Genomic DNA, 23,716 nt, shown 5'->3' with positions numbered 1-23,716 from the left:
CAATAATGAAAAGATTCGTTGCAATCGAATAATTTTGAAAAATTAACTGACAGTTTGTAAAACTAAGGCTAATTTCCTTATTTGGCTCTCTGTGCTACCATCAACGCACCGCATAACTCCAATTGCCTTGATATTTTGACTTGAAGCTATTTATTCCCCCATTAAAACGTAAGCCAACAAAAAGCCTCATGAGCGCTTTGGTGTACAAGGTACACATTTATTTGGTTTACGATATGACATATTTCATGCTTCTAAAAAGTTTAATCATTAATATCATGCAGGAAGAGATGTGACACTTTTAGGCATCAGGAAATCCATCTGGGCATTCATTGCATATTGACCATCCTTTGTGTCCATCATAACACATCCAATCTTGGTTGTCACATTTGGTGATAAACACTACAATATATTCACAAGAGCATTTTAAGTTTGACCAATGTTGCATGTGACGCTTAGGGGCAAGCCAGATGAAGGCGAGATACTGAGCGGAACATGTGAGAAGGAAATTGGTTAGAAGTGCTCTCGAATCCCCACACTATCTACCTATTTGAGTTCTGCTGTTTTTCATTGAGTTCTACAATCTTGGAGGTTCAAAACGATATTCAGTTCAGAAGGAGTTGTGCTATCAAAAGGAGTTGTGCTATCCTAAGTACTTTCACAGTAGATTAAAACTTGTTAATATGGTCTAGGATCGGGGTTTTGCTTATGTACACCAGGTTAGGCTTTTAAGTTTTGAATCAAGTAACGTAACATTTATGCATAGAGCCAATGTCTCCATGCATTGATTTCTTTTGAAGATTACTTATTCTAATTATCAGACTAGTCTGTAATATATTTGTAACCCATTCTCATACCCTAAGTTCTCCCTTCATCCTATAACACTGGTTTGTACTCATATTTTATATTCAAGAAAGCTAAGCTTACACAAGCTTCACGCTATTTCATTTTTATTCAAAAATGGTATTTATAAGTGAACTCTTTAAAGTCAGAATTAAATTACAAAAGGAACAAAAGTTACAATTATATTTTATGATTAATGCTTATATAAGATGTAGATAACAATATGTTTTATCGCTTGAGTTTATGTCACAATGTGTACATGAGCTAATGTCAGCAGTTTGACTTTTATATTTTGCTTGAGTTGGCATATTATTTGGTCAGATGCTTTTCCAAATTGTTATTTTTACTTTTGTTTAGTCAGAATAAGATGTAATCAAGCACACTATTTTGAGCTGTAAACAATATAGAAAAAGAGCTTGAAAGAAATGTTAGACGTTTGGGGAATCAAGTCGCTTAAATCCAAGTTATTTGGACCTCGTTGTAATTTTAAAAGCCAATCTTTTATACTTAGTTCCCTGAAAATCTAAATGCATATTAGGAATGCTAACGTTTCTTCTGCTTAATGTCACTTATGGTGTGTATCATTAGGCAGTTATAACAGTTTATGTGTCAAAAGACTCAAAACCGAAAAGTACCAGCATTCTTAATAAAATCATGACATTTAATTCTGGTCTACTGCTTGTTCTACCTTGCTACTTAGCATGATGTAATCGCCCCTCCACTTGGTGTCAGTGCTAAACAAACATCTAGTAAAAGACCTATTGTATAGTAATTTTTTGGTCTACTTACAGTGTTCAAGATCTTTGTCAGGGTATGTAGCCACTCTGTACTCTAAAGTCACTTCGTGGCTGTGTCCTGCATTTGAAGAAGTTAAGGCTTCCACCCTCTCTCCTGCTCTCAGTTTTGTTATCTGCGATTCCGTTAAATCAACCGTGTGGTGGTGCGGACCAACTGGGCTTCTATCTCCATTGGAAATTTCAAATGTGAACACCTTTGAAAAATATAATACGTGCATATGAACTGGCAGGTTCACCGGATAAAGTTGTGTTTATTAAATTGGAAATGTGAAGATAAAAGTCAAGATTGCTTGAGTTGAAAGCTTTGTTAAATATTTAACAGATTTTATATAAAATGCCAGATTTACCAGAGCAAGGGAAAAGACTCCAAAGTTACTCCCCAACATATGGAAAGCCTATTGGTATTTATTTAATATTTTTTGCTGCATTTTGCGCAATAATGAAACTGATGATAAACGGATTACTTGAGAATCTAACACGACTGTAAATCAGTTTTCTGAATTTTAAAATTCTGAAGATCTAGATAGAGCTATTATTTTAGCGTATTGCTTTACTCCCTCTGTCTTGGTGTTTTGACTAACGAGATACGCCGCATACTAGTTGTGTTGCTTAGGCTATGTTACTACAGACCTTGAATTGGAACACAGACTTCAAGATGATCCACAAAAAGCGTTCAACCTAATTGTTAGCTACATAATCATGTTTATTAACTCATATTCAGTTCGAGACATCTTTCCTATGCTTGAGTGACCACTCGACCATGTATGCTAATGTTTTTCTAATGTTTAAGAGAGAATCCTTATTCCTCTATATTTTTTACACATATTGGTCACTCGAGTTACTTCTCCAAAACTATTTTATTATCTTCTGTAACTGCTATGAGAGACGAAACATCACAATGGCTGACCCTAGCAACCTTTTACAACTATAAAGCACTTGCTCCTAAAGGCTGGTACACACTGTATCACTGTACATCAGAGTTGTCCTCTTGGCGATTATTCATCAACTATTGCACCGCAAACTGATCACATCGCCGAGACAACACAGTTATGTCGGGAAAAATTGCAAAATTGTCAGGAAAACTGCAATATACACTGCTTCGGCGATGGTGATTGTCTGTCATAAATTACCTAATTTATATTTCTTTTCTTGATAGTAGCTGCAAGACTAGTAGCTCATCGTTTCATCGACTGTATAATGTACTGAAAATATTATATCATGGACGGTATGCCGACGTAAACTCGGATAGGTTTGTGGTAGTCTGAACATTGTTAACACGTGGTCATCGATGTATTTTAGGGTTAATGTCGACATAATGCGATATGGTGTGAACCAGTCTTAAGACATGTATGTGATGCAGAGGTGCTTAACAAAAAACACCAATGCACCCGAATTAGCATCTAAGCCATCGGCAGCATGTTCTCATTTCAGAACTACTCGTGAGCCACTGAAGTGTTGATCTATTCGGAAGCAAAAGTTTAAACAACAGATTTAGTCTTGTTATGGAGTTCTTATGAATTGATTGTGAGAAAACTGAAGTTTTAAAAATTACCTCTTCTAGTGTTCCATTCATTTCTCTCTTGTGTCTATAGAAGCGCTTGTACACACCAGCCTCTAAGGTAACATCTTTCAAAGCATCCAGTTCCTTATACTCAAAGCTTCCAGCTTGGTGTACAGGCATTATGGGATATCTCTGTCTGATTATACCAACACCTGGTATGCGAGGTGTCATTATGTGTATTCCACTTGCTCTTGTTTGTCTGAATAAAAGATTAACTCATACTTGACAACAAGTTGCATGTGTTTTCTGCGGAGATCTCCCGCAGTATATGAGAAAAGATCATTGATGGCCAGCCTTTTGGTGATATTTCTAGTGACCACACCTGAACAAGTTCAAGGATATAACATGGCCTTATTTATGTAGTATGCTAGATATGTGTGGATATGGTTTGGTTCCATCAAATTATCATCATTTTACGTTTTGAATTAATATTGCTCCATCCCCCACTAGTGTAATATATCTTTGTCACCTCATGACTCCATTCTGATCAAGAACAGCCATGCTGGCCCTCGCAGTGTCTGCCTGGTCATGCGTGCTGATGCCACCATCTACAAGCATGTAATTATGTTATTCTACATCAGAAGATTGATGACTAAAGTTGGTCTTGTTCAACCATAAGATTTGATCTACTATTGTGTTTCATGACAGTTTGATCCACCACTGACTTTCATGGCAATTAGATCCACCACTGTATTTCATGACAATTTGATCCACCACTGTATTTTATGACAATTCGATCCACCACTGTATTTCATGGCGATTAAATCCACCACTGTATTTCATAAAGGTTCTAATTGTCTGGCCAACTATTATCATGACATTAATTCTCTGCTGAAGCATTTGCCCATCAACATTCATTGGCTAGCGATAATTTAGTTTTATTATTTTAATGGAATGTTTTATTGTGTAATTCACATTTGAATCTGTATGATGCTTGCTTGACGATGTTCTCCCTGTATATAAGACATATAAACCTATAATAATTTCCTATTTCATGTGAAACATTTCTTTTTCAGAGCCAGTTCACTTTTTTGAACACTTAGATCTTATTACAATCCTGTCTTCACTCCTTGTTGTATTTGGTCATATTGATACAGCTAGTCCATTGCAACACTTTCTCTACATCTCAACTCCAGTTTTTCAATCAAGCATTCTTTGTTGTTCAGTAGAAGAATAAGCTTAGATATTTTCTCCTACATTGTTTAGTTTCTGTTGCACTTACCAAAGAATGTCCTTGGTGTCCTGTAGTAGTAGATGTTCGAGTTGCCATGTATTGCTTTTTCTATACTTGACTCTCCTGTTCGTTTGTATGTCATGTTGGTGCCCCAGTTCTGGGGAGTCAGATCAGCTGAATGGAACAGAGAAGTAACACACTGTTACGAATGTTGTAGATTTGCTCAAATAGTTAAGCCCTTGAACTCTCAAACAGCCAATTGTAATTAGTCATTTTGTCAAACAGCCAATTGAAGTATTGTGTCTTGTTGCCTAAATTGAAATGCACGTGTTTTTAAAACCTTTTCATTGAGTTTTGCAACTATTTGTGTCAATTATAGTTTTCCTTATTTTTACAATTGATACGTACTGTTGTACACTAGATTGCAGGAAATTCAATAAACGAAAATTTCAACTACAATTCACTAAGCCGGAGTTATCTAGTCACTGTTTTAAGCAGAACACGGTTTTTCATATCCAAAATTGCCTAGTCAAGCCTGAATGTCAATTGCCCGAAACCCGTCATCTTGAACTCTTGAAATTGCCTGATCATAAATACCACATACCTGATCAGCAATACCACAGCCCTGGTCAGCAATACCACAGACCTGGTCTTATACCTGTTCTTTTAATACTGCCCTATTATTGCACCTTGATTCCACTAACTGGCACACCAACTATAACCACATTAGCTACATTAGCTTTATTAGCTTCATTATTAATTTAACGGATAACAAATTTTTGCATTTGGGTTACATGTCCTATATTAAAAGTTTTATTGGAATGCCAGTATTCTCCATTAGGTATCCGGTGTGTTGCACTTTTTACATGTAACAGCAATGAAATAAATGCCTGAAGCTTGCGATGTTGGAAGCTGTAGTAGAAAATAGCAAATCATCCAATTAGCACTGAGCAATTCGACCAGTAGACAAATCAGGTTGCTAGCTCAAGAAATATCACCTGCCAACACGCTAACAGCGTAAATCTTCATGAGCTTTTTGGGAATATAGTCAAAACAAAGTGCCAGAAAATTATCTCAATTCTACAAAATGTACTTTTATTAACTGAACTCCACGAGCACCTTTGCAATAACACTAGGTGTTATAATGGTTGAGCATTTGTAGAAAGGCATATCAATACCTGGTTACCTTCATGTAGTTTGAAGTCATATGGATTCCAGGACTGTAAGGGGTTGAGGTAGACAATCTCGAGGGGTATTGCGTAAGATACTCTGTGTGTCCAGGAGCTGCATATCTTTGCCTCACACTCTCCTCTCTAAATACATTACATGACACATGAGCTTAGATCTTTACTATAATAAAGGCCGTTTCCATCTGTCCGAAGACATGCTCAGAGTTCAGGAAAAAGGATTGCTTTCAATAAGAATCAAACTTCAGACTATTGGCTTGGAAGATCAATATTTCCACCTTCACTAATATATATATATATATATATATATATATATATATATATATATATATATATATATATATATAGTACTTTATTGGCAATAATTTCATTTAAAAAATATGAATGTTTTTTAAATTAGGCCATACAACTGTAGTAAAACAAAAAACAAAAAAGGGTAACAATTAACCATTAAAATCGAATAAATAGTTTGACAAAGAGTGTTTAAAACACCTTTCTCTGCTAAGAGAACGAATATCAGGTGGAAAGTTGTTAGAGCAGCTGGCAATGATATTTTCAAAATAATTGTTAAAGGTTGTGTGCAATTTGTTCATAGCATGTAGGTTGAAGTGAAGTGAGAACCTGTAACTGTCCTGTAAAAAATGAGGACACAAACCATGAAACATCTTGAAACCTGGATTTGAAGTAAAATAAACATTTAGCAGAGGCAGAGTAAAAAGATGCAAAGATTTGGAAAGATCATTCGTTGGAATAATATATGCAGGAATATGATGTAGGTATGCGATTAATCGAAATGCTCTTTTTAGCAAGAAAAATAAATCCGTTGTGAGATGTCTAATAAACCTCCTTGCCACATTTAGGAATAATTGTACAGTTAGTTAATCCATCTGAAGATCTCTCAGGGTGCTAGTGTCTATAGGTATAATACTTTCCTATCCACTTTTCCCACACCTCAGTTACATTTATATAATTTGTAATCTCACCCATGCCTGTGATGGTGAGCATCTCCTGTTTTTCCTGCACCAGTTCAGCTGTCAAAAGAAAGTCAGCACATGCAACAATGTTTTTTAAGCATGATTTTTTTACTAAACTATATAAAACTTGGTTGCATAGCAGCATAAGCTCAAGTAGCGCAACAACTAGCCTCATAGACTGTGTACCTATGATACGAGTCCAACAATACCTACTAGTTAAGAACAGATACTAACAATGTTTCTCACTAGCATGACTGCGTAAGAGTATGAAATAGACAAGCTGTCTACATACAGATGTTGGGGTGATCTGTGACCTTGTGTTGTACGCGATATAGAGGCTGGCGTCAGAGAAGGCTCTGTGTCTAATCTCTGAGCCCATAGCATCCCTAGTCTTGGTCTTGTATAGCCTGCAGTCATAGCATACAGATTTGTTGAGGTGTGTGCAACAATATCTAGACAGAAGTTTTCAGTTTTTCTCTGAGTTTCAAGGGTTCAGTATCAGACATAGTTTCACTAAAACTCCAGAGTTGTCTCTGGCCTGCTCTCTTATTTTTCAGGATACAACAAATGACACGAAGTTGTTTACATGTGTTGCAATGCATAAATTTTCCCAGTTTCCTTCCGCAACATCGCGAACCAGCAATGAGCAGTAAATTTATTTACATCACGAATAGAAATGTAATTATCGCAGCAGTGGCCCTGTTCAATTTAAAATGGTGAATGGTCAACACCATGCACACAATGAACCACTTGTAAAAGTGTGTTCATCTTTTAGTACAGCTCATCATGAAATGCTGTGTACTCATAGAATGTGTACCTATGATAATAGGCAACATTCTTTGGTTGAGGAAGCGCTGCCCCTTCTTCACGATTATTTAGTGAAGGTCTATAGGTGTGGTCATATGCCGTTTCATTGAACACGTCATCAACGATGTCCCCCATGTAGTTGTCCTTTCCTACAATCGTAAGAAATAATGAATGTTTTTCCATCTAGTCAAGGCTAACGTTTTAGGATTAAAATTATGTAAAATATGGTGGAAATATTTGTTAGAGTTAGTCTAATTCTGAGAGAATAGAGCAGAGCAAAGAGATCAAGTTTTAGATCTGACCAACTGAGGGAGAAATAGCAGCTTAAGCTCACGCTGCCGACACATACCAGGGATCTCTGCCATGAGGCTTTCGAGGTAACTTCCTGTAGTTAGACGAGTGTATCCTTCTTTAGTAGGTCGAAACTGGGAGTTAACCCCAGCAATTGGTGGCCACAAACTGAAACGTGCAAATCTTTCGTTTTGGGCTTTTTCATAAGATTTGCTTCGAGCGACTCTCGCGCCCAGATCATCTTCCAACCGGAACCTATCGACAGATGGTTGAGCGATTAGCTTACGCTGCGCCAATCGCTGTGGCGTGTTCAAAGGATAAGAAACGCATTAATATCTTATTAAAGGAAAGGGTAGTACGTACTTTAAAAAGCTGTAAATTTATAAATATTTTTTGTGCAAACTTTGGTAACTAACTTTACACAAATTAAAACCAAAACAATTCAAAAATTTAAGCCAACAGCAGTGGTGGTGCCCAGAGTATCACTCATTTTCTTTAGCGTGAAGGAAAACTGATAAAAGCAGGCTCACTACTGGTGCTTCATGTAAAAACTCGGGCTTACTTCAAGCAATACTGAGCTCAATTGGCAACATAAAAACTTTCACCTTTCTATATAAATGTGCCACAATCTATTTGACTAGAAACTAAAGAATCTACCTTCACATGCTTATTAAGGACAACTGCCCTCAATGAACATGTTTTATGGATTGTTGTCATGAAAGCAGTGTAGCAATTTGTGTTGGAAATGAAAAAAACTTTTGAGTATCGCCTAGATTAATGTTCCATGATATATATTTGTAAAACCTAAACATGCATAAAATCACTTGTACCTGCTCAAAGGGACATCCTTTTTAAGAGGATGACAAAGGATCTTATAGTTCCATTGCGAATAGACTGGGAACCCGCTGTCCGTCATTCGTGAAAGCTTGGTTGGTAAAAATGCGTAATTTTCTCCAATGTCCTTGCGGCCAGTCGCTGAGGTATACTGAGCTTTGTCCTAGGCATAGTATAAGTCCATAACATTATTGAACATTTAATAAGGTTTTATAACAAACTGGTAATTTGACTGTTTTTTGCAGTTACAAGTTTTTGAACTTGAGATGTAAGTTACTGGAGGCTGATAACGAATGAAACAAAGTGATTTCTATTTTAGTTTAAAACAAAAATTTGACACCCGCTTTTATTGGGCTAATACAACGTGTCAACATGTCAAGCATAGGGTTGGTGGTTAAGTCCTGCTTAATGCCGATCTGATAAAAAGCTCTCAGCAGGCTTTCAACCCTAAATTGCTGGGTCTTTCAGATCTAGACCATAACTTGGAGGCCCTGTGTACCACACTGACAACGCGAGCACATTTAAGATCCACCTCTGTCCTTCACACATTGGGCAAGTGAAATGGCTACATGGCTCTGTCAGACTGGACGTGTTGCACCGGCATCCCTTCAGGTTAATCTCACAGTTACGGAAGTGATACTGAAAACTGGGTCACCTCTTCTCTACCATACTACTTGACCCAAGCATGCATCGCTAAGATGCAAGTCGTTGTCGATTTTGGCGAACAGCCAGAAAATAATAAACAACTAGTCAATTTTATAGAATCTCTCTGTTTACTCCTTCAAAATATCATGTTAATAACCCAATTTCCAGTTTTCTTATTTAGATCATAATTTTGTGTCAGGCTGACCTATATGTGGGTCATTGACGAACGACATACCTGTAAGTCAAAGAAGCTATCCGCTGCTAGGAAATGTCTGTCACTCTCAAATGGTTCATCCATGGAGTCACCATTAGACTCTGTCCACATTCCTTCCATATAGCATAAGACTGGCTGTAATTAAGGCATAAAAAAATAATAGAGCACAGACTAGTTAATAGATCAGCAAATTGTAGTGATTACGAAGCACTCAGCGCCACACTACTAAATGTGTGACCGGAGAAAATACACTTTCTGCTGTGCTTTCAACTTTCACCAGGATGGACAAACTGGACTGGAGTGACAACAAACAAACAACAACAAACTACGAGTGAATGGCCCTTGTGTGAAACCAAAGTGTCATTGGCCTTCGATCAATGAGTTAATTATACGATGGTTGTTTATAATTGAAACACTGTTTTGTTTATGGCCTTTTGAATATTTTACAAAAATAGTAACTACTCTATTGTAAGAGAAGATAAATCAAAACACCCTGAACTACAATGGCCAACATTCACAGTAAGAATAAATCTGTCATTAGCTTACTTGTGGAATCTGAAAAATTTTTAATTAGTGTCACTAAGGAGCTATGCTAACTTGCTCAGGCTCCACACACTAACAGAGTATGTCATGTTATTTTAAAATATCAGACCACAAGCATGGAGCTTGACATAGTCACAGTATTTATGAAGAGTTGGCATTTTCTCGACAGCTTGTATAATAATAAGAAATTAAATTGAACACATCTCATACATAATGACTAGCCTTCCAGAATATGGTCTACCAAAAATTGTGGTAAAGGGAGAAAATCTACAAAGCTTTAAGGATTTGTCTTACCTTGAAGTACTTCCTATAGTCTCTCACGCTGGGGTTTTGATCCTTAAAGGCTTTAAACCATAACCTCATTTCCTCTTCTTGTTCTTCAACACTTCCTTTGGCAAGAACCTGATTAATAGCAAATTTGGATTGTCTACATTCTATTTTCTAGAGTTGTTATTAGAAGGTTTGAGAGTTGGTTTAAAAGGAACTAATTTTGGTTAGCAGGTCAGTAATACATATAGAAGTTATTTTATTATTGTGTATTATAGACTAATTGTATTTATATTTAGCATCAAACTAGTGTTGAGTTTATGAGTTGATTTTTAATGCTGAATGACTTTGTATTTATTAAATTAAAACAATTCAAAATGTTAATTGTATTGTTTGGTGAAACATTAATGTTAGGGACAAATGGACGTTCTCCGCCTAGAATCATCAAATTAAATGCTCTCTATGAAACACTAACTCACCTTCAACAGTTAGTATTGTCAGTTGCTATAGAATAAAAACATTAAAAAGACACCTAGTTTGTTGATTTGATTTGACCAAGTTCCTTGTATCTATCCAATAATTGGTTGATATCCAATGATCTATCAATGATATATATTGATGGATATTTCTATGTCACCCTCTACTGGTATGTCTGTACCTCAGGTGGAACTTCAGGGAAGGGTATGGGCTCCGTAGCTCCATAGACCTTGCTCGTCCTACTTGGCATAACCAACTTATAGTCATTATGCCTTGTTCTGAACTCTACTCCATTCAGAACAGCAATTATCTCCCCCATGCCGAGTGTGTTTGGGTAGTTGGAATGGTCATGTATCGCTGCTACCTTCACATCTGCAATGGGAACCTTCACTATAAATAATGGTAAAATATCTTACAAAAAGTTGGCTTAGCAAAAATATTTGCAGCTTCAAGTACACGCAGTCTTTTAGAAGCCTCTGAAATACAACCTTGATGCACAGCTAGTTTACAGTGTGTGTTATTAGCTGGACATTGCTACTATGTGCGTAAAGGAGTTGTACGACTATTCATGCAAAAGTAGATAACTACTGCTATAATGTTTATGCAGCACATCTGCATTGATGTACACTATGTTACATGAGCTCCTCCTTTCAGCATGCAGATCAAAGGGCAGGTCATTGGAATGGACGGGGCAGTTTACACTGTCATACTTTCGCAATGCAACAAAGAAATACACACCAGCTCTTGACTATCTTGAAGGAAGTAAAACTTCTGAATAGACAAAAGACTCGACTAAAATGTTAGAATGAAATAAATAAAGTTGGTATAATTGAGATTTGAATCCTTAGCAGCGTCTCATATTACAGAAGCACAAGGAAGAGCCGCACAGATGATTGCATTGAGCAAAACAATATGCGTAATACATGTAAAAATCATATTGTAAAATTGCACATGTGCAGCTTGCCATGCAAACCTCTATGGTAAAGCCTTGAGGCAACAACTTCTATGCATTCTGCTATGATTACAGGAGCAGACAACTTTTTTTTAGTCGGAGTAGTGCATGTAAACATCAAAAGCAAGTTACTGTCATTTAGTTATGCAATAGATGATTCATCCGGCTAACTAAAAGCCAGACTATTGTATAAACTTTTAAATACTGGAACCTATTCAAATCTTTTGTGAAAAATAATTTAGGATAACTTGATACTAATTGTCGTTAACACATTTTGTACTACCATCTTAGTTATGGTTGCATTGTTGTCAAGTCTAAGTTTTGAGGCATGAATTGTTATGCAGTTTAGGTCTTATGCATTGTTATCTATCATGAGTTCGAATCTCATACGACGCAATTTTTTCAACTTGCAACTATAACTTTAGACAGTAGTACTAGTAAAAACTAGTACCCTAGCAGTGTGGTATGCTGTAAAAGATTGTCAGGTGTAATAACTAAATGCACCATTATTTTTAAACACGGCAAGTCGATCAATTGGTGTAGGTGGTAGAGTTGATCTTCCAAGCAAATAGTTGTGAGTTTGATTCCTGTTGAAAGCGATCTTTTTTAATAACTTTGAAGTGCAGCTTTGGACATACAGACGGACACGGCTGTTATTATAGTAAAGATTGCAAGGAGTATATTATATAAATGTTGTGGTATTACAAAAGGCGATTATGCATATCACAATTCAGCAGTTTTGTTTTCAGACTTTTTAAAGGTTATCTAGCAGCTCATGGAAAATCCCTAATTTTAGCTTCATTACAGATATACAAACAATACTTGCTAATATGAAATATTGCGCATGCAGTGGAAAAATCCATTGTTGGTAGCATTTGAGCATGCTATCATGTGAAGGGCAAATCAAAAGAGAAAAATCCTAGCCTAATTTTACTTAAGTAAAAATGGAAAAATATTGCTGTTTGGTATCAACTTTGTAAAATGATCTGTCACCCTCTTTTTAAAACAACGATTATATTGCTAGTAAAGGTTTCCAGTCTATTTAGTTGATTTACAAATCTGTTACATAACCAGCTTAAGTGTCGATTGTAGTAAATGTTTCAAGAGGTTGCTTCTTATTGTTCAAATATAACAATAGTAATAATTATTATAATCAGTGAGAGTATAATCACTACTCAACTTTCTAAAACTCCCGTTTCGTGGCTGTGCAATTGTCAAGTTGTGCAACATCAGATAAATTTAAATCTCAAGCATGCAGGTTTAAAAATGGTTAACAAAAACAATGGCCAGTTTCACGCTTTCTAAAAGTTATAGAGAACTTGCAGAGACGCTTATTTCCACAACTGACTATTTTGACACTAGGTGCAGGTTTAGTGAAAAAATTTCATCGCAAATTATTTTTTAAAGCATTATTTTACGTAAAAGCAGCCAAAAGTGGTTAAAGCAGAAGTTTGCCTTTTTCTCCGTCAGTGCTTCTTAAATTAAAAAAAGTTGGCTTCTCACAGGAAGGTGGTGACAACTACCACTTTCGAGAGAGTAATAGTATTTTGTGTATTCTTGAAGTTAAATTGTTGTGCGATACAATTGTTCAATAATTTATAATCTGCTAGTTTTGCCCCTACTCATCATTATTTATATTTTTTAATGATTTAAAATAATAACTAAATATTCGTTTTACATCTTAATTCATGAACCATGTGTTGATAGATCTACTGATTTTTGTGTGATTTCAGTAGATTATGACATTTTTAATTATTAGTTCCCACGTAGAAGAGCTTGGTGCTTAGAATGTAGACCTACTGTAGGTTTTTGTTTTAGCAGCAGTACCTGAATAGGAGGTGGTGTGGTAAGTTCGGGTACCCGTATGAGTCACTCGTGCCTGCTTTAGACCCGAGTCTCCAGATGCTCTTGTTATCTCTTCCACATAGAATTGTTGCATGCCAATTTGTCTTGCCAAGGAGGTGATAACTTGTCTATACTCACTATGTTGCAGTTCCAAGGCCTATAGCAAAATATACTTCTTCATTGCAAGACAGATGTGTGAAGGAGCATGATAGGTAAAGCAATGAAGGTAAAGTCTATATAAAGTCACGTGTAAAAATGTGAAGCTGCCTACAATAATCTAGCATTTCCTAAATATAGGTACACGTATATGTATTTTTTAAGTTTTTAAATTTTTTATGTGATTTGTCTTGAATAGGACAAGCAAACAAAAACTTGATACCGTTTTAATTCTCAGAATCTTCTCTAACTGTTTATTCTATGTACTAGTCTTTAAAAACAGTCCTCTGGCTATTATGTTGTTAAAAAGAGTTTAATGTAACCATTTTGTTTCACTAAATGCTATTTTGAGAAATGAATGTTTAAACTATCAAAAATGATTGAATTCATACTATTCATAATTTTACACAATGACTTGAAAGAAAGATTTAACAACAATTAATTTTTGCTAATGTTTCATTAATACAGATGTCATTGCGTGAGAGTCTCTTGTAATTAGGAAGTATAAAGTTGTAACTAACAAACGATACAATAAAATCCCAGAAAAGTGCATATTTTAGGGTTAAAATGATATATAACATTTTTATATTCAAGTTCACTATATTAGGCTTATTGAGTCCTAAAGTTCAAGTGTGTAAACATTATGAGAATTATGTTATTAGTAGAACTTGAAAAGAGTGGCTTTATACTTCTGCATAAGACTTCATATTGACTATCATGCTGAAGATTGTGAGCTGTGTAAAACAGCAGTGTTTGCTACAAGAACTTATCTTTGTTTTTCAGCAAACTCATTTCCACCTGCGGCGCCTGGCAAGCGCTATAAGCTGTATGCTGATTGAATAATAAATGACTTGTTACATAGAGACGTACTTGTGTAGCCTTTGAGTTACTAATATTCAATTAAACCTTCTTTTGTCGATAGAGCTATGTTAGTCTCTCGTAAACTCAAACTAAAAATAGCAGCATTTACTCTCACCCCAGTTACCGGTGACTGTTTTAAAATGACTGTTTCTGCAATCTTTTCGTCTGTAATTTATTCATCAAAGCACCTTTACAGTGGGCACCTTCACAGTTAGCTCCTTTACAGTTAGCACCTTCGCAGTGTGCATCTTTATACTTAGCACAGTTAGCATCTTAACGAATAGCCTGTTCGCAATGACCACCTCCACAGTTAGAACCTTTACAGTCAGCACCTTCACAGTTAGCACCTAAACAGTTAGCACCTTTACAGTTAACTCCTTCACAGTTAGCACCTTTACAGTTATCATTCAGACATGAATGTGTCTGGTTTATCCTAACATAGTAGTGCAAGTATGTGAAGTGAAACGTGAACCACATCTGGTTTGTTTCATGTGTTGTACCAGTTGAGAGTAATTTTGGGGTAACCTCTGTCTGTTGAACAAGTAATCATCCTATGTATTAGACACACCATCACATATCTCATTGGACTTCACAAGAGAGTTGTGCCCACACAACATGATGTGTAAGATGATTCACCACATTTGTACGACCTCTTAATGCATCTCTGTAGCTATAGTTACACCATTCACAAAGTGCTATCGTGTCCTCTCTGAACACCTCATTCCTTTTTAAGTTTCGTCTGTCAGTAAAAATGAGTCTAGTTTAGTCGACTTTGTGTGTGAATCTGCAGTCGCAACTCACTGATGACATGCATCAACAACAACTACTGACTCCTCCAGTGATAGCCATCAACATTTCATCTGTTGCTTTTTATTGGTTCTTAGTACCTAGCAGGCGAGTGCGTTGTGAGAGATCGTCAGTTGTAATAACTATACATACAGTTATTCAGAACTGCAGTAAGGTGGTAGAGTGGTGCAGTTGTTATAGCCTTTATCTACCGTGCTGGAGGTTGTGTGTTTGAATCCTGCGCGCTACAATTTTTTTTTCTAACTAAAATGATTTAAAGTAAAAAGTAAAGCTTTTTAAGTAAAAATTTTGTTTACACTTAACTTAGTTTTCTAATCATGATTTAAAAAGAATTATATTTGCTAAGTGTTATTTAGCTATAGTTATTACATGTTATTTAATGAATTCTATTGGTCAACGCCCCGAAAGTATGGAAGCTATTCATTACATATACACGGCTTACATAAGTAAGTGCATTGCTTACAACATGTCCTGTGATACTCTTCGGTAATTTAATTACAAAGGTCACATGTAACTATGTATCCATGGGTGAGTACATTTGATTATGTTTCATTTCATTCAAAATCAAAACTGTCCCAATTGATTTCCTCTGTTCATTGTTTCTATGATCGTAAAAATTCCTGATTTTTGTTGTTTAATATTGAGATGGCACCTGTTACGGATCCTCAGTCTATTCCAATTAGTAATTATTGTAGTTAAGGCTATTCTCTGGCATTTTATTAGCAGTTATTAGCACTATTTACTTTGAACAAAATTTCTACAGTTTTCACTCTGTCTTATAACATATGTGCAATGGTGTTAGTATAACCCTTTAATCGGCTGTCATAATCAGATTATTGATGCAAAGACATACTCGGAGTTAAAACTACAATATATAACTAGTACGCTGGCATTCTGGTACACTGTGAAAGATCTTCAAGTGTAATAAGTACAAGCATAATTATTCTTCACTATGGAAGAGAAGTCGATTGGCGCAGGTGATTGCGTGCCTGTCTGCTAAATGGAATATCTGAGCTTGGTTCTTGCGTGAGGTGTATTTTTACCAAAACCTTAAATAATGGCTTTGGATAGACAAATGGACAAAACTGGCTCTTATATATGTTATCATTTTCAATACAAATGAAGTTGGATAACCAAACTCTTTAAGCCTTATCTAATAGAAAAATCTCTCAGCTTTTCAAAACTGTTTTCAGAATTGAAATCAAAGCAAGTTAACCTGAGTTACGACGTTTTATCAAAAGTGGTGTTTGTCAATATGGTCAACACAAAATATTGAAAAATTCATCTTCAAAGATGATGGAAAGTATTTTAAACAATATCATTATTTGAGATTTAGGAAGGTCATAGCAACCGCATGCTACAAACATTATATTTTCATGAATGTTGGGAATGACCTGGCTTCACAAAACTCTAAGCCACATTGACAATTTTCACTTTGGGAGCCCATTGTGCACTATATAAAATGGCACATCTGCATTGAAAATGATACGACTTGTCACATATTGAAAGCTGTGCATAGTTTGTTTTATTGTAAGGAAATTATGGTACTTTATTCACTAAATATAATTTTCTGTAGCGTTTTAAATTGATTTATCACCTATTAGTAGCATGAACCTCATGAAAATTATTTTACATCCAACAAAATTGCAGTGTCAGGCAACAGACAATATGTGTGTATCAGTAACTGTTTTTTTTGTAGAAATTAATTACAGGTTCATGTTTTTCATCAACAATGAATGCCTGTTAGAAAAATTGTGAACAGGTCATTCTTTAATCTCCTCACTTGTCACGAGCAGGCAAACACTTTTAGAGATCAAAATCATGGACTACAACAATTCCTGTCTATTTTGTCTGAGCATGCAGATACACGTTTATAAGCCAACATCTTTCTACTAATATGCTACCTGATATGGACAGTTATAATCAGCATCTGAATGTCCTTGATGCTGAGGTGCTAACTGTGTTATTAGACATTTGCTGTCTAAAACACTCAGATCACATCTCCAATCTGCCTGACAGTCCATTACATTCCTACTTCTCTAGAAAGTCCACAACACCTTATACCATACACCATCACCTTGTGAATCCATATAGAACAGCGTTATATAAAAGAGTTTTTTCTTTCATTCTATTTTTTTCTAATGACCTAATTTACTCTGACCGGCATTGACCGGTGATAATAACGTTTATATCTATTTATTACTGGTACTTACTGCTAGCCTCTGCTCCAAATATTCCAGCGTCTGTCCATCTGCTTTAACTACCACTCCTAGCAAGGCTAGGAGCAATACGTCGATCAACAACTTTGGCATCTAAAAACAAACAAGATAAAATAATTGATGAATTTTGACTTCATGAATTAACCACAGCAATGTAATTTTTAAGTTTAAACAAAGTAATAAATTTCACTTTCGAAAAACGCAATTGATGCTCTACAGTTTGTCACTCACTAACAATCTTACCGCTTTGTTATATCTTCACGGACTATCCAAGCATTCAGGGAATCTATAGTTATTGCTGAGACCCAGCATGTGCTATGAGATAATATGGCAACAGCTAGAAGCTTTCTAGTGTAGGAAAGTTCAGACATTCCCTAAAATATTGTTTACATCGGCCACTTATAGAGGATCAGTTTCACACTTTTGACATCGACCAATAAAATTTGAGTGTATCTAGGGAATATGTAGCTTGTATCTAGTCAATCTCTAGTGAAGGAAAGTTCTGATTCTCCTTAGGACCTTGGCCTTGAGCAAATCCCTGATTACATTATGACCATGCAGATACCGAAGTTATCATCGGTCAATTGTGTCAATCGGTCAGTTGGATTAATCTAATCTGTAGTGCAATTGATGCACTTTGACAAAGCACTGTAGAAAATTATAAGCTGAATATTCCTTTTTAACTATTAGTTTTATTTGTTACTATAACAACGTTACAGCAGAAGAAAAGAGTTGGGGCAGGGCTAACAACGTCTGAAGTAACTGGTCAGGTTCTACCTGAAGGATATCTTTATAAAGTGCAGTAGTAAACAAAATTCCTCCGGTTTAGATAAAACTATTGATAAACATGATGTTTGTTTCCCCTTTTATAACATGTCTTTCATAAAAGAATTCTTCCGCACACTTTGTTAGCAATAAAAATGGTCAATATTGATGCAAATTAAGGGACTTCAAAAAGCTTAATTATGAATAACAAGTTTTATAAATAAAATAAAATTTGGATAAATTTTATCAACTATTACTTTAAAAAAATCAAAACTCTAAATAGACTGCTGTGAGTTATCCGTGAGGATCTTTAAAGTTCCAAAACGGCTGCAATGGCAGCTTATTATCACTGCCATAAGTTATATATAGAAAGAACATCATGTGAAACATAAAAGTCATCCACAAGCCGTAAAAAGCTCTCTTTATATCAGTTTTACAAAAATCTACAGTTTAAAGTGAAATACAGAAATAACACAAACGCTACAAAGTTATCATACACCCCTTTTTGTCTTCCGTTATCTAAATGTCACTTTTATTTAATTTGATAAAAGGAAAAAATGTTGAAGGTTTAAAATCTTAATATCAGCCACAAGAATGCCACCCACATGTTCATTACCAGCCATGTACATGCACCGAGTGACCCCACACTCAGCTGCAAGAGCAATTGTTGGGAAGAAAAGATTAATTTCTTATTCAATCCTCCCACCTGTTACTACCTGTCAGCCTTTCACTGTTTATTACCCTCATCTGTCACCACTAACATAGCTGGTTAGTTTTTATAAGATAGTGTTGTACTACTTGTGTTTAGTCTACATATTCTCCTGTCTGTTTTTACTTGAACTTGGGACCACTGGAACTCATTATTTCCTGGACGTGTTGAAACCATAGACCTATTAACTATACATATAGTTAATAGTATAGTATAGTTAATAGGTCTATGGTTGAAACTAATACTCAAAGTAACTCGCCTGACTCCAGTCACTGGTACATCTATCCAACTATAAAGGGTTTAATAGAATCACTGTATATCATCATTTGCGAAAGACAGTTTAGTACAAACGGACCATTTTCTCTGTATGGCTTTTATAAGTTGGCATGCCTAACTATGGGCTGACATCACTAATAATAAGCTAACTACTAGGCTGGACTGATAGTGAAGAGTGATTCACAGGATTCGTCTAACCTCTTAAAAATTTAATTAAAAATTTTTTATTTTTAGCACTTTAGTTTATTTGAAAAAATTCCAGGCACAGAACAGCAGCATCGAACAGCTTAAAGGTAGGTCTTATTTAGACAGATCTGTTGGGTACCGGTATTTAAATATAAACTTCAGCTTCATTTCAGAGTTGTCTGTTCGCGACAACTGCTGCCCTCAGTTACCGTCACATTTTTATAATTGTTGTTATAACATTAGTTTTTATCACAAATGGGGTTTCTTTCTAAATTGGTATGACATTTTTAACAAGCTTTCGTATAGGTGGCATGAAACGTTATGTTTTATGTACAAAACAGTTCTCACCACAATAACTACAGTAACTTTGCAAGTTGTACAACTGGGTAAGTCATTTATGATAAGCCCTTATTCCTAACACAGTTTTACATGGATAGACAGCCCCTCTAAATCATTCACTTAGGACCAACTAGCATTTGGTAGTAATTAAACTTTCTGCTTGGTTTGCAATTGTCGTTGCTTAGCGAACTTAGCGTTTCATGAGCCGCTTGTTTGTGCCACGAAAAGCTTAACCACATCCTAATGCCTATATTTTAATATTTATACCATCTTTGAATATTTGCACACGGTTTCGGACGTCAACTCTGAATGTTTTTTTCCAAAGTTTTAAATGGGAATTTCACAATTTCCTCCAGTAGATGACACGTTCTTCGATGAGCTCATTGTTTGTTTATATGTACACGTAATAGTTTACGCCTAGTTGAGCTTAAAGCAGCCCAACAGTGTATCATATGAGCGTGCATAGTGAGACAATCACCATTTTAGTTTAGTGATTTATGGTTTCACGATCTTTAATAATACTCTGTTGAGTAACGACATTGATTAATTACAAGACTTTAGGAAATATGCTTGTGGTTTCCCAGCAGGAGAAGAACACAACACAGTACATAAGTTGTAGTTAGATCTCCAGCGCCACAAAGGGAAATAGAGCAGTGATTTTCTTGAAAGCCCAGTTACCATTGTTTGTAATTTTTAGGGAACGCTGTGTTTGCCACCCTAAACTTCGCAGTTTAGCTAGGGTAGCTGTCATCGGCAGCCAACACCCGCAATTTTTATGCCTAGAAACATGTTTCAGGTGACTTCATCACAATAGACTCCCAGCTACACTGACTATTAATCAAAGGAGGAAAATGGAAGAAAAACTTCCAGAAAGAAAACTTACAGAAACTTTGAGGTTAAAATTTGCAGTTCATTCAATTTTCAAATATTGTAAATATTTCACATTAAGTTATTTGAGAGTTATCTCTACTTGCATAAATGCTACTATCACTACAGCATACCATATCTAGCTTTGACCAATCAAATTCCAATAAAGTGTATTTATGGATCAAATAAAACTAATAAAATTCTGCCAATTCTAAACATGGTTAAAAAACATTTGCTGAGTAAAAGAACTGAACTAAGCCAAAAAATGAAGTTGAGTTCAACAGGAATAAACTGGTTAACTATCCTTAACAATGAAAGGCAAGACAATTGATTCCTAATTTATATAAAAAAAAGAAAGCAATTAATTTGCTGTATCGAATGCAGTTGGTATACCTTCTCTAATAGCCTAGCCTTTGGGTCCACTGTAATGTCTAACCCTGTGCCACTACTCCAGTCTTGTCAGTTTCAAATCAGCATGATATATAAACTGTACATATTATTACGACACATGGTTTAAAATTGATGAATTTAAAATTTTTGTAATTTAGAGAATATCCCTTCTGGTAGTAGACAGACTGAACAGTGCTAATATTAAGGAGCTTTCCATTTCCCTACTTGATGGATTCACATGTGATATACATGTGATATACATATAATTAACATGGTGATATTCATGTTATATACTTGTGATATACATGTGATATACTTGTGATATTCAGATTCGTATTATATATTCCTCATAATTGTAAAAAGATTGTGAGAGCTTTTGCATTAACAAAAATAACAACAGCAACATTAAAATATTTCCTGTTAGAATTGTAAGTGTTAAAGCCTGGTTCTCAATGGCTGCTACAGCTCATGTGACTTCTAAATACAGTGAAACATGAATAACTCGCCCACGGATAGCTCGAACACATGGTTAATTCGAACGGTTTCTTTGGTCCGTTCCCACGTAATGATAAATTGCTATAGATAACTCGAACTCAACACTGTTAACTCAAACTGTTTTTTGCCCAACGGCTACCGAAACGGTTGTTATCGCTTTAGAAAATCACTTTATTCCAAGCCATAGAGGTAAACCTCAACTTTTCGTAATTCATAAGTGTCGTTATTACCACCATCGGCAAAATATTTTTGTCAACGACTTTTCTAAAGGTTTGGTGAAATTTGATTTATACCAAACATCCGCTTATATTAGCAATATTATATTAGCGTTCGCCCTTCGGAAGCAAGGTAAAGTGAGGTAATCTTTGCATAAACTTCAAGACAAATCGGCAAAATTGATCGTGGGTAAAACACTCAAAAGAAAAAGATGTCTTTTCTTCGGAGCATTTCAACTATGATCAAGTTTTGCCAATGTCAATCTAAAAAACGTCCTGGCAATAACATCACCTCAAACAACAAACCAATCTCAAATGATAAAAAAATCTCTATACGTTTTGATAAAAACTTTTTAAACTTTACATTAGAAGCATTTAATTTGAAACAAGCCATTTGTGCTTTTGATTTATATTATAGTTTGTATATGTACTGATGTCTTTTCTTTTGAGCATTTCAACAACAATCAAGTTTTGCCAATGTCAATCTAAAAACGTCCTGGCAATAATATCACCTCAAACAACAAATCAATCTCAAGTGATAGAAAAATCTCTATACTTTTTGATAAAAACGTTTTAAACTCTACATTAGAAGCATTTAATTCGAAACAAGCCATTTGTGCTTTTGATTTATATTATAGTTTGTATATGTACATGTGTCTACTAATAAATAAGTAAATACATGGACTTGTGACAGTGCTCTGATTACTTGAACGCTCTAATAATTCGAACACTTTCGCTCGGTCCCGTGAAGTTCGAGTTATCCGTGTTTGACTGTATTTATTATTTTGCTGGAATATAAATTTTTTTTTCAACAATTAAATAGATTTGTTTTCAGACAATTTGACTGCTTTTTCATGTTTACGAGCTTTTGCTACGAGCATTAAGACAGATTAACCCTCTCACTGTCACAATGGTAGATGAGACGGGTTTCTTGTTCGAGATCTTTATAAATATTCAAAATTTGTGACTATACTAATCCAATTCTTCATACATAAGAAACATAATTCTGTAAACACTAAACATGTTCCTAAACATGCGTAAATGATGAGACATCTTGTGATGTCCCGTCATTTACTCATGTTGCGCTTCATAGCTCCAGTGCTACTATTTTGAAAGCAGTAAATTTTATATTATCTGAAAGCCAAGACAATACTGCATCAATTAATTCAGAGAATTTTATAATGTTAGCAAATCTGCATGTGTAGTTGGCATCAGATAACTCTAAATGCCCACATAATTATTTATGAACACGTCCAAATACTAAACATGCTCTGATTGGATCCTGTCATCAATCAAGTTGATACCATATCCACCATCTATGGTTGAAAGTGGTGTGTACAGGACAACTTTAAATTCATAGATATGTACAAACAGTAGCTCATTGCGTGCCCCTATTAAACTATAGATAGATACAGTATATAAATAAATACAGTAATACAGTAAATACAATATATACACTAGATAGACAGAAAATTGCAGTAGATATATAGATAGATATGTAGATATATTTTACCGCACATAGTTCTCTGGGACACATGTAGAAAATGCAAACTGACAAGTGGTCTGGCATCGAATCCATGAGATACTGTATACGTACGATAGACTTACCTTTCATGAGCTTGTACTGTTGATGAGCAGAAGAGTGACGGTACACTGAACAACAGGTCTCTCCGCAGTCTCTTTAAATTTACATGACTAAAGTCTGAAGGATCATCTGAAGGATTAAACTGATGGAATCTCTGAGAGAGCGAGTGATGACTAATAACCATCAATAAATCACCCTCTTACACCATTAAAGCGCTTCGACGCTTCTGGAAACTCCTTCGTAACAAAGTTCTAAAATTTGATGGAAGAAGGTTGATTGCATTACCTTCAGCTAGAAGGAATGGTCATGGCTTGTAGAGTTTTAGTACAACTAGATTACAAAAGTATTTGTTCGTTCATAGTACCAATCATGGAAATGGCTGCAAGCATACATGAGGCAATCAGTAGGTTTTCCTTGATATTTGTGATATGCATCAAC

General features: G+C 35.4%; 1 protein-coding gene across 1 annotated transcript; it reads right to left on the bottom strand.

The window, feature by feature from the left end:
• Window positions 1-189: 189 nt before the first annotated feature.
• Window positions 190-23,409, bottom strand: LOC137390239 (uncharacterized). Its single transcript, XM_068076557.1, has 17 exons — window positions 23,302-23,409; window positions 17,446-17,544; window positions 13,391-13,565; window positions 10,793-10,983; window positions 10,162-10,269; window positions 9,346-9,459; window positions 8,462-8,628; window positions 7,690-7,886; window positions 7,351-7,489; window positions 6,826-6,940; window positions 6,543-6,590; window positions 5,559-5,685; window positions 4,421-4,546; window positions 3,668-3,746; window positions 3,190-3,397; window positions 1,630-1,831; window positions 190-399 (listed from the first exon to the last, which is right to left on the bottom strand). The coding sequence occupies exons 2-17, from the start codon at window positions 17,542-17,544 to the stop codon at window positions 299-301; spliced, it is 2,196 nt and encodes a 731-aa protein (XP_067932658.1). The 5' UTR covers window positions 23,302-23,409; the 3' UTR covers window positions 190-298.
• Window positions 23,410-23,716: the final 307 nt, after the last annotated feature.

The sequence above is a fragment of the Watersipora subatra genome, chromosome 3 (assembly GCF_963576615.1).
Source record: "Watersipora subatra chromosome 3, tzWatSuba1.1, whole genome shotgun sequence".
In the NCBI taxonomy this organism is placed as follows: domain Eukaryota; kingdom Metazoa; phylum Bryozoa; class Gymnolaemata; order Cheilostomatida; family Watersiporidae; genus Watersipora; species Watersipora subatra.
This window is presented reverse-complemented; position numbering and strand designations above follow the sequence as displayed.